At 40.2% G+C, this 12239-nt stretch overlaps 1 protein-coding gene across 4 annotated transcripts in view; it reads right to left on the reverse strand.

Annotated features, from left to right (window-relative positions):
* The window catches only part of LOC128690924 (chromosome-associated kinesin KIF4A-like), a 64325-nt gene that overhangs the window by 31592 nt on the left and 20494 nt on the right, over nt 1-12239 (reverse strand). For all 4 annotated transcript variants that reach the window (XM_070088369.1, XM_070088370.1, XM_070088368.1 and 1 more), the window contains 3 exons: nt 11977-12173; nt 11355-11499; nt 8982-9071 (listed from right to left, as the gene is read on the reverse strand). In XM_070088369.1, coding sequence (XP_069944470.1) covers nt 8982-9071; nt 11355-11499; nt 11977-12173 — 432 coding nt within the window. The remainder of the gene's footprint in view (nt 1-8981; nt 9072-11354; nt 11500-11976; nt 12174-12239) is intronic.

Consider the following 12239-nt stretch of genomic DNA (forward strand, 5'->3'; position numbering starts at 1 on the left):
CAGCCGGGATTGATGGGATAAAGATAGAAATGTTAAAAGCAGGTGGGGATATAGTTTTGGAGTGGTTGGTGCAATTATTTAATAAATGTATGGAAGAGGGTAAGGTACCTAGGGATTGGCAGAGAGCATGCATAGTTCCTTTGTATAAAGGCAAAGGGGATAAAAGAGAGTGCAAAAATTATAGGGGGATAAGTCTGTTGAGTGTACCTGGTAAAGTGTATGGTAGAGTTATAATTGAAAGAATTAAGAGTAAGACGGAGAATAGGATAGCAGATGAACAAGGAGGCTTTAGGAAAGGTAGGGGGTGTGTGGACCAGGTGTTTACAGTGAAACATATAAGTGAACAGTATTTAGATAAGGCTAAAGAGGTCTTTGTGGCATTTATGGATTTGGAAAAGGCGTATGACAGGGTGGATAGGGGGGCAATGTGGCAGATGTTGCAAGTGTATGGTGTAGGAGGTAGGTTACTGAAAGCAGTGAAGAGTTTTTACGAGGATAGTGAGGCTCAAGTTAGAGTATGTAGGAAAGAGGGAAATTTTTTCCCAGTAAAAGTAGGCCTTAGACAAGGATGTGTGATGTCACCGTGGTTGTTTAATATATTTATAGATGGGGTTGTAAGAGAAGTAAATGCGAGGGTCTTGGCAAGAGGCGTGGAGTTAAAAGATAAAGAATCACACACAAAGTGGGAGTTGTCACAGCTGCTCTTTGCTGATGACACTGTGCTCTTGGGAGATTCTGAAGAGAAGTTGCAGAGATTGGTGGATGAATTTGGTAGGGTGTGCAAAAGAAGAAAATTAAAGGTGAATACAGGAAAGAGTAAGGTTATGAGGATAACAAAAAGATTAGGTGATGAAAGATTGAATATCAGATTGGAGGGAGAGAGTATGGAGGAGGTGAACGTATTCAGATATTTGGGAGTGGACGTGTCAGCGGATGGGTCTATGAAAGATGAGGTGAATCATAGAATTGATGAGGGAAAAAGAGTGAGTGGTGCACTTAGGAGTCTGTGGAGACAAAGAACTTTGTCCTTGGAGGCAAAGAGGGGAATGTATGAGAGTATAGTTTTACCAACGCTCTTATATGGGTGTGAAGCATGGGTGATGAATGTTGCAGCGAGGAGAAGGCTGGAGGCAGTGGAGATGTCATGTCTGAGGGCAATGTGTGGTGTGAATATAATGCAGAGAATTCGTAGTTTGGAAGTTAGGAGGAGGTGCGGGATTACCAAAACTGTTGTCCAGAGGGCTGAGGAAGGGTTGTTGAGGTGGTTCGGACATGTAGAGAGAATGGAGCGAAACAGAATGACTTCAAGAGTGTATCAGTCTGTAGTGGAAGGAAGGCGGGGTAGGGGTCGGCCTAGAAAGGGTTGGAGGGAGGGGGTAAAGGAGGTTTTGTGTGCGAGGGGCTTGGACTTCCAGCAGGCATGCGTGAGCGTGTTTGATAGGAGTGAATGGAGACAAATGGTTTTTAATACTTGACGTGCTGTTGGAGTGTGAGCAAAGTAACATTTATGAAGGGATTCAGGGAAACCGGCAGGCCGGACTTGAGTCCTGGAGATGGGAAGTACAGTGCCTGCACTCTGAAGGAGGGGTGTTAATGTTGCAGTTTAAAAACTGTAGTGTAAAGCACCCTTCTGGCAAGACAGTGATGGAGTGAATGATGGTGAAAGTTTTTCTTTTTCGGGCCACCCTGCCTTGGTGGGAATCGGCCGGTGTGATAATAAAAAAAAAAAAAAAAAAATAAACATGAGACTGAGGAGAAAGAACCGGGTTCCTTGCAGAACACCCACAGATTCAGAAATGGAAGCTCAGGGTTAGTAATAACACTTCTGCAATATGACGTATTAATAGAGGTCAGGCAGGAAAGACGGAGAGGCGGTGCACACTTCTAGACAAGGTGGTTTACAATTCAGTGTCACACAGAAGGCTAACAAATTATAAAAGCAAGCTAGAGTAAATGAAAGGTATTAGCATGTTTAAAGGAATGCTTGAACAGAAATTAACAAAAAAACATTTCTTCAAAATAAGTGATCAAGAACTGGAATTATTTTGGCAGTGAGATAGTGCAAGCCAATTCCATACATAGGTTCAATAGATTACAATGCTTTATTGCATTAAAGTTAAGAGGTAGGACCGAGTGGAGCGACACCCACAACTCTAGAAATTAAATTTACACAAAATCCAATTGAATTGTTAGTCACTGTGTGGCAGGTAAGAATAAAAAGTCCCTAAAAGTTTAAAAAAAAAAAAATCAGATTTAATGTTTACTTTAATATGCACAGCAGGATTTTCTTTGTACAGTGGAACCTCTACTTGCAAGTTTAATCCGTTCCATGACCATCCTCGCAACTGGATTTGCTCGTTTGCAGTCAATTTTCCTCATTTAAATTAACGGAAATGCAATTAATCCATTCCAGTGGAATTCTGTACTTCATACCTTGTATATTTATTTATCCTCTTTTTCATAAAATATGTATTACTTATTACCAAATCCTTTCTGCACATAGCTCAATTAAAGGCTCCCCATTTACATTTACCCCTGGCACCCCAAATTTACCTACTACTCCCTCCATAACATTTTTACCTCAACTCTACAGCTTATTTATCTATCTCACTTCATCTAATATATAATGAACATTATAAATAACATAGAAACCTGATATATACTCTAAAATAAATAAAATGTCATTCATGTAGTGGTATGGGCGGTGTCAGCGGTGGGCGAGTTTGTCTGGAGACCGGGCAAAATACTTCATGAATAATTTCACTAATATCTATACGGCTTATCTATCACAGTTCAGTAAATATGACAAACAATATAAATAATATAGAAACATGATATAAACTCTAGAATGAATAAGATAAGTCATTATGTAACAGGTGGAGGCAGCCACAACCGCTCCCTCTTTGTGGTCAACACTGCCATCTAGTGATGGCCTTTTGAAGCCGTCTATTATAATTATATGCATGAGCATGTTCGATAGCAGTGAATGGAGACGAATGGTATTTGGGACCTGACGATCTGTTGGTGAGAGAGCAGGGTAATATTTAGCAAAGGGATTCAGGGAAACCGGTTATTTTTATATAGCCGGACTTGAGTCCTGGAAATGGGAAGTACAATGCCTGCACTCTAAAGGAGGGTTTCGGGATATATTAGCAGTTTGGAGGGATATGTTGTGTATCTTTATACGTATATGCTTCTAAATTGTTGTGTTCTGAGCACCTCTGCAAAAACAGTGATTATGTGTGAGCGAGGTGAAAGTGTTGAATGATGATGAAAGTATTTTCGTTTTGAGGATTTTTTTTTCTTTCTTTTTGGGTCACCCTGCCTCGGTGGGAGACGGCCGACTTGGAGAGAGAAAAAAAAATAGTACATTATATATGTATTATTATTATACATATATTATTATTGTATATTATTAATTTTTTTTTTTTCAACAAGTCGGCAGTCTCCCACCGAGGCAGGGTGACCCAAAAAAAAGAAAGAAAATCCCCAAAAAGAAAATACTTTCATCATTCAACACTTTCACCATACTCGCACATTATCACTGTTTTTGCAGAGGTGCTCAGAATACAACAGTTTAGAAGCATACACATATAAAGATACACAACATATCCCTCCAAACTGCCAATATCCCAAACCCCTCCTTTAAAGTGCAGGCATTGTACTTCCCATTTCCAGGACTCAAGTCCGACTATATGAAAATAACTGGTTTCCCTGAATTCCTTCACTAAATATTACCCTGCTCACACTCCAACAGATCGTCAGGTATATTATTATACTATTATTATACATCATATTATACATATATAATTTGTAACTTTAATTCACACAAAAAATATAAGATTTACTGTTATTCCTTATTGCAATAATTGTATAAATAATGCCAACCCATTCACGACTGCATATTGGAATGGACAATGACGACATTTGTTTACTCTGAAACAGCCAAATAATGGACCATTTCTCCTAGGCTGACCTCAATTTCAAGGTACTTTTCATCATCAAAGCAATCAAAATCATCTATTTCTGTAATATGTCTTCCATTCTAAAAAAAAAAAAAAAAATAACCATAAAAACCATTCAAAATTACTGCTAAGGGGTGGCTAATTGCTGATAAGTGAACTCCATTATTTATGCTTAGATTTCTTTCATTTTTGGTGTTAAGAAGCATCTTTTCATCACACACTGCCCAAGTTTCAATAAGATAGTCAAACAAATGAGATACAATTCCCAAGATCAAAAGCAAGAGACCCTCATCAGTGTCAGGGAACCTGCCTTGAGGTCTGCTCACTTATGGAAATTTTGCTCGCATATGGAAGCAAAAAATCAACCAATCGACTGCTCGTATTTGGAAAAACTCGCACGTCGACACGCTCGCAAGTAGAGGTTCCACCATATATTGTTAGGTGCCATACCTGTGGGTTATTCCGCACAGTAATGGAGGCATTAGCCTCCATCTGCTAATTGTGATTGTGTGTGTGTGTGTGTGTGTGTGTGTGTGTGTGTGTGTGTGTCTGTGTGTGTGTGTGTGTCTGTGTGTGTGTGTCTGTGTGTGTGTGTGTGTCTGTGTGTGTGTGTGTGTCTGTGTGTGTGTGTGTGTCTGTGTGTGTGTGTGTCTGTGTGTGTGTGTGTCTGTGTGTGTGTGTGTCTGTGTGTGTGTGTGTCTGTGTGTGTGTGTCTGTGTGTGTGTGTGTCTGTGTGTGTGTGTGTCTGTGTGTGGTGTCTGTGTGTGTGTGTGTGTGTGTGGTGTCTGTGTGTGTGGTGTCTGTGTGTGTGTGTGTGTCTGTGTGTGTGTCTGTGTGTGTGTCTGTGTGTGTCTGTGTGTGTGTGTCTGTGTGTGTGTGTCTGTGTGTGTGTGTCTGTGTGTGTGTGTGTGTCTGTGTGTGTGTGTGTGTGTGTGTGTGTCTGTGTGTGTGTGTCTGTCTGTGTGTGTCTGTGTGTGTGTGTCTGTGTGTGTGTGTCTGTGTGTGTGTGTCTGTGTGTGTGTCTGTGTGTGTGTCTGTGTGTGTGTGTCTGTGTGTGTGTCTGTGTGTGTGTGTCTGTGTGTGTGTGTGTGTGTGTCTGTGTGTGTGTGTCTGTGTGTGTGTGTCTGTGTGTGTGTGTCTGTGTGTGTGTGTCTGTGTGTGTGTGTCTGTGTGTGTGTGTGTCTGTGTGTCTGTGTCTGTGTGTGTGTGTGTGTGTGTGTCTGTGTCTGTGTGTGTGTGTCTGTGTGTGTGTGTGTGTGTGTGTGTGTGTGTGTGTGTGTGTGTGTGTGTGTGTGTGTGTGTGTGTGTCTGTGTGTGTGTGTCTGTGTGTGTGTGTCTGTGTCTGTGTGTGTGTGTGTCTGTGTGTGTGTGTGTGTGTGTGTGTGTGTGTGTGTGTGTGTGTGTGTGTGTGTGTGTGTGTGTGTGTGTGTGTGTGTGTGTGTGTGTGTGTGTGTCTGTGTGCGTCTGTGTCTGTGTGTGTCTGTGTGTGTCTGTGTGTGTGTCTGTGTGTGTGTGTCTGTGTGTGTGTGTCTGTGTGTGTGTGTCTGTGTGTGTGTGTGTCTGTGTGTCTGTGTGTCTGTCTGTGTGTGTCTGTGTGCACGTGTCTGTGTGTGTGTGTGTGTGTGTGTGTGTGTGTCTGTCTGTGTGTGTCTGTCTGTGTGTGTCTGTCTGTGTGTGTCTGTCTGTGTGTGTCTGTCTGTGTGTGTCTGTCTGTGTGTGTCTGTCTGTGTGTGTCTGTCTGTGTGTCTGTCTGTGTGTGTGTCTGTCTGTGTGTGTGTGTCTGTCTGTGTGTGTGTGTCTGTGTGTGTGTGTGTGTGTGTGTGTGTCTGTCTGTGTGTGTCTGTCTGTCTGTGTGTGTCTGTCTGTGTGTGTCTGTCTGTCTGTGTGTGTGTGTGTGTGTGTGTGTGTGTCTGTGTGTGTGTGTCTGTCTGTGTGTCTGTCTGTGTGTGTGTGTGTGTGTGTGTGTCTGTGTGTGTGTGTGTCTGTGTGTGTGTGTGTGTGTGTGTGTGTGTCTGTGTGTGTGTGTGTCTGTGTGTGTGTCTGTGTGTGTGTGTCTGTGTGTGTGTGTCTGTGTGTGTGTGTCTGTGTGTGTGTGTCTGTGTGTGTGTGTCTGTGTGTGTGTGTCTGTGTGTGTGTGTCTGTGTCTGTGTGTGTGTGTCTGTGTGTGTGTCTGTGTGTGTGTCTGTGTGTGTGTCTGTGTGTGTGTCTGTGTGTGTGTCTGTGTGTGTGTCTGTGTGTGTGTGTGTGTCTGTGTGTGTGTCTGTGTGTGTGTCTGTGTGTGTGTCTGTGTGTGTGTGTGTCTGTGTGTGTGTCTGTGTGTGTGTGTGTCTGTGTGTGTGTCTGTGTGTGTGTCTGTGTGTGTGTCTGTGTGTGTGTCTGTGTGCGTGTCTGTGTGTGTCTGTGTGTGTGTGTGTGTGTACTCACCTAGGTGAGGTTGCAGGGGTCGAGTCCAAGCTCCTGGCCCCGCCTCTTCACTGGTCGCTACTAGGTCACTCTCCCTGAACCATGAGCTTTATCGTACCTCTGCTTAAAGCTATGTATGGATCCTGCCTCCACTACATCTCTTCCCAAACTATTCCACTTCCTGACTACTCTGTGGCTGAAGAAATACTTCCTAACATCCCTGTGATTCATCTGTGTCTTCAGGTTCCAACTGTGTCCCCTTGTTGCTGTGTGCAGTCTCTGGAACATCCTGTCTTTGTCCACCTTGTCAATTTCTCTCAGTATTTTGTAAGTCGTTATCATGTCCCCCCTATCTCTCCTGTCCTCCAGTGTCATCAGGTTGATTTCCCTTAACCTCTCCTCGTAGGATATACCTCTTAGCTCTGCGACTATTCTTGTGGCAAACCTTTGCACTTTCTCTAGTTTCTTTACATGCTTGGCTAGGTGTGGGTTCCAAACTGGTGCCGCATACTCCAATATGGGCCTAACATACACGGTGTACAGGGTCCTGAACGATTCCTTATTAAGATGTCAGAATGCTGTTCTGAGGCTTGCCAGGCGCCCATATGCTGCGGCAGTTATTTGGTTGATGTGCGCTTCAGGAGATGTGCCTGGTGTTATACTCACCCCAAGATCTTTTTCCTTGAGTGAGGTTTGTAGTCTCTGGCCCCCTAGACTGTACTCCGTCTGCAGTCTTCTTTGCCCAGTGTGTGTGTGTCTGTTAGCATCCGTGTGCGCGTCTGCGTCTGTGTGTATGTGTACCAGTATCCTGGAACAAATTAAGTTCGTATCCCGAGGTACCACTGTAGATATATCTCTGTATATCTCTATCTTTAGAGTGGGTAGGGGATGTGTAGATCAAGTGTTTACATTGAAGCATGTATGTGAACAGTATTTAGATAAAGGTAGGGAAGTTTTCATTGTATGTATGATTTAGAAAAGGTACATATATGATAGTGGATAGGGGAGCAATGTGGCAGATGTTGCAAGTAAATGGAATAGGTGGTAAGTTACTAAATGCTGTACAGTTTTTATGAGGATAGTGAGGCTCAGGTTAGGGTGTGTAAAAGAGGGAAATTACTTCCCGGTAAAAGTAGGTCTTAGACAGGGATGTGTCACCATAGTTGTTTAATATATTTATAGATGGGCTTGTAAAAATAAATGCTAGGGCATCAGGCAGAGGGGTGGAATTAAATTATGGGGAATCAAATACAAAATGGGAGTTGACAGTTACTTTTTGCTGATAATACTGTGCTTATGGGTGATTCTAAAGAAAAGTTGCAAATGTTAGTGGACAAGTTTAGGAGGGTGTGTAAAGGTAGAAAGTTGAAAGTGAACATTGATAAAAGTAAGGAGATGAGGGTATCAAATAATTTAGATAAAGAAAAATTGGATATCACATTGGAGAGGAGTATGGAAGAAGTGAATGTTTCCAGATATTTGAGAGTTGATGTGTCAGTGGATGGTTTTATGAAGGATAAGGTTACTAACAGAATTGACGAGGGAAAAAAAGGCGAGTGGTGCGCTGAGGTATATGTGGAGAAAAAAAAAAAAAGTTACCAACGTTGGCAAAGAAGGGAATGTATGAAAGTATAGTGGCACCAACACTTATATGGGTGTGAAGCTTGGGTTGTAAATGCTGCAGCCAGGAGGCAGTTGGAGGAAGTGGAGATGTCCTGTCTAAAGGCAATGTGTGGTGCAAATATTATGCAGAGAATTCGAAGTGTGGAAATTAGGAGAAGGTGTGGAGTTAGAGGGCTGAAGAGGGGTTGTTGAGGGGGTTTGGTCATTTAGAGAATGGATCAAAGTAGAATGACATGGAGAGCATATAAACCCATCTGAGATGGGTTAATAAATAATAATAAATAATAATAAGTCATTCTATCACTGTTCACTACTATGTACTCGCCTACACGTGGTTGCAGTGTGCCGACATCATAATTTAAATGGCCCTTCAAACTGACACACCCCTTCCTTAGAATGCAGGAACTGTACGTCCCACTCCCAAGACTCAAGTCTAGCTAACCAGTTTCCCTTAATTCCTTCATAAATGTTACCTTACATGAACACCCCTCAGCACATCAGGTAACAAAAGCCGCTTGTCTCCAATAACTGATAAAACAACACACGTCTGTTGGATGTTCAAGCCCTTAACTCTCCTTTAACCCCCCTTCATTGATTCCTCTCTGATATGACCTCTACCCTTCCTGCCTGCACCCTCATATCCAGTCATCCTATTTTGCTCCATCTCCTAAGTGCCCAAACCACCTCATCAACCTTTCCTCAACCCTCTGAATTGTACTTTTGATAACGTAGCACCTAATCTCCACACTCAAATTCTCATGTAATATTCACATCACACACTGCCCTCAAACACTACATCTCTATTGCCTCCATCTCTTTGCTGCAACAATTTAAAACACATGCTTCACACCCATATAATAATGTTGGTGCTACTATAACCTGGTACATTCTCCTTTTTCTCTCCATGGATAGTTATTTGTCTCTACAGATGCCTCAATGCACCACGCATATCACCTAATAACTTCAAGCAGTATTTAAAATATAACATACCTCCCTATCCTTCTGTGCTTTCCATACTCTGAATTTTTCATTATCCTCCTTCATCTGGCGAACAAGCTTTACCCTTGTAGCTTTCATACTCTGTAACAGATGATGATTTAATATTAAAAAACGACACATGGTAAGGTCTATATATATAAACAGGGTACTTTGGATTAAATTTCTCATGAATGCTGATCTGCAGATACAAACATTGTAAACACTATAAAATAAAAAAAGCACAATACCATGACGAAGAGTATACAAATAATCTTCAAATACGAGACAGGAGCTTACGATGACACTTTGGTCAGACTTGGACCATTTACAAAGTGACTTTGTAAATGGTCCAAGTCAGACCGAGATATTGTCATAAGCTCTCTCTTCTATGTGCAGGTTATTTGTGTATTGTAAGCACTGACATTTTCATTAATTTTCTGCCAAATGCCCTTCTATTTGTTGTATAATTTTAGGCACATATGGACGGCTCATGTTTGTTTGGCAGAGATTAAAACAGCAATGTATCTGATATGATGACAGAATAAGATGGAGAGAAGGAATGGAAAGGAGGGGGGGGGGGTAAACACGAATGCATGATGGAGGCAGTCTTATTGCTACCACACGTGTTGTATTTTCAAACTGGAGAGAATGGGAAAGGGGAGTAATTTGTTTTTAACACTGAGCTCAGCTCACTCAGACAAGCTGCAAGTGGTAAATTTGGGCCTAGATATGAGAGAATGCATTTATGTGGCAAGTGTGCACCATATAAAACAAATCCTTTAGCACGGGATGATGATGATGACGATATTGATGATGATGATGATATTGATGATGATGATGATATTGATGATGATGATATTGATGATGATGATATTGATGATGATATTGATGATGATGATATTGATGATGATATTGATGATGATGATGATATTGATGATGATATTGATGATATTGATGATGATATTGATGATATTGATGATGATATTGATGATGATATTGATGATGATATTGATTGATGATATTGATATTGATGATGATATTGATAATGATATTGATATTGATGATGATATTGATGATGATGATGATAATATTGATGATATTGATAATGATAATATTGATGATGATAATATTGATGATGATGATATTGATGATGATGATATTGATGATGATATTGATGATGATGATATTGATGATGATGATATTGATGATATTGATGATGATGATATTGATGATGATGATAACTTTGGATTTAAACAGCAACTTGGCAGTGTATTTTCATCTGGTTTTTACAGTTGTATATGTGGCTTCTTGGTCTCATTTGATAAAATGGAGGATATATTACAGAAATAGACTATTTTGATTGGTTTTGGTACTGAAAACTTGGAATTGATCTTAGAGTAGGGGAAATGTTTGATTATTGAAATGTTCAAGAGTAAACAAATCACACCACGCGTCAAATACATTTTACCTGGTGGGTTTAATGTGTGTTCATGAATGTGCTGATATTATTTATATAATTATTACAATATTGCATAACAGTAAATCTTTTATTTATTGGTGTGAATAAAAACTAATAAAAATCAAAATGGATTTTATCTGTAAACCCTGGAAACAACTAATAAACAGAGGAAATGTTATTTTAGTGCCAGGAATGCCTGCACTGTTTATTCTGGACCTTATTTTGAAAGTGGTTTTTAACTGTGAAATTGGCCAAATTACCAATTTCCAATCACTTTATTGGGTAGTTCAATTTCTTGTGCTCGTTAGTTAAAATGGAACACACATTAGCAAAATAGCTAAGAATTTGGTCTAATGGAACAATGTAGTGGAACCTTAGTACTCTTAACGCTTTGTTTGGTAAACAAATCACTTGGTAGTCAACCGTTTGCTCGGCACTCAGCCAAACATGAACTGCCAGAACTTCGCTGTAAACTACTTCACGTTTCTTCGCATTTTCTGGCGTGTTTTTATACTGTATAAATAAGTCACAATGGGGCCTAAGAGGGTTAGTGATAACAGCCAACCAAAAAGAAAATTAGTTGGGAAAAATAAATTTTGTGCAGATCAGCACTCAAACAGCCTTCCGGAACCAATTAAGTTCGAGTGCCAAGGTTCCACTGTAATTGGCCAAAAATAGGACTCAATGTAGGCAAAATCAGCGGTGTGTAAATTATCACTGGTACAGCAAAATTTGCAAGAGTGCAAGTTCATCAATTTTTTATCAAATTTCGTACTTTTTGTTGCATTACCTTCAGGAAAGATTCTCTACCATTTCATAAGAAAAAATAAAATTTTTTTTTTGAAGTCTTGGACCATGTGGGGAATTTTCAAATTGGCAGCCTGGACTCTCAAGGGGTTAATGGTGTTCATAACGTACGTACGTACCTGAATTTCAGATTTAAGTTTGTCGACTTTTTTTTCCGATTGCTCTTTCATGCGCAGTAGCTTTGCCTGTTCTTTCTGTTTTTGTTTTAGATCAGCAATCTGAGTTTCCAATTCTTGAACCCTCTTGCGACGTTGTTCAGACACCCTGAAAAGATGAATTATTTAAAACCTTGTTCACTGTAAAAGGAGCTAAGTGCTAAGCCACATTTTCACCATCTTAACATTAGTTACTGCCATGGAGTACAGCAAAACACAAACATTTACTACTTTACATCTTCATTTGCTAACAATGGCCTTTTTGTGAAATTGGGTAGGAATAAGTATTTTTTGAATAATGATAGTAATTAGGAACACTATCCTATTGTTTCCCCACATGTCTTACTTCACAAGTTGCAAAAATCATTGGTAGCACAGTTTTCAGGAACACGATCAGGGCAAATTATGCATGTCCACTGTATATGATCATGATAAAAATTGACTAATGAAATAAACATTTTGACAGTTTTATATCGCACTTGTAATCTTTAGATTGGAATAGTGCTTTCCACTAGCAACTCTTTAGAGAAGCCAAATTTAGCCATATGTACTTTTTTTCAATTTGCAGATAGAGCCAATAGCTTACTTGTTTCCTGCTGAGCAATGAGAGGCCACTTTCAGCTGCTGTAAAAGTTCATCCTTCTCTTTTGCCAAAAGATCAATGTGAGTTTCTAGGTCCTTCTTCTCTCTCTCATAACTGGCTTTCATTGCCAGAAACTGGGCATCATTAATTGTCATTTTGCTCATTAATTCTTCTTTCATTGCTAAGGCTTTGTTCAAGTCCTGAAAAGATAATATTGCATAATCTAAAATTTAGCAAAAATAAGAATTAAAGAAAAATTGCAGAGG

The sequence above is a fragment of the Cherax quadricarinatus genome, chromosome 24 (genome assembly GCF_038502225.1).
Source record: "Cherax quadricarinatus isolate ZL_2023a chromosome 24, ASM3850222v1, whole genome shotgun sequence".
Taxonomy (NCBI): domain Eukaryota; kingdom Metazoa; phylum Arthropoda; class Malacostraca; order Decapoda; family Parastacidae; genus Cherax; species Cherax quadricarinatus.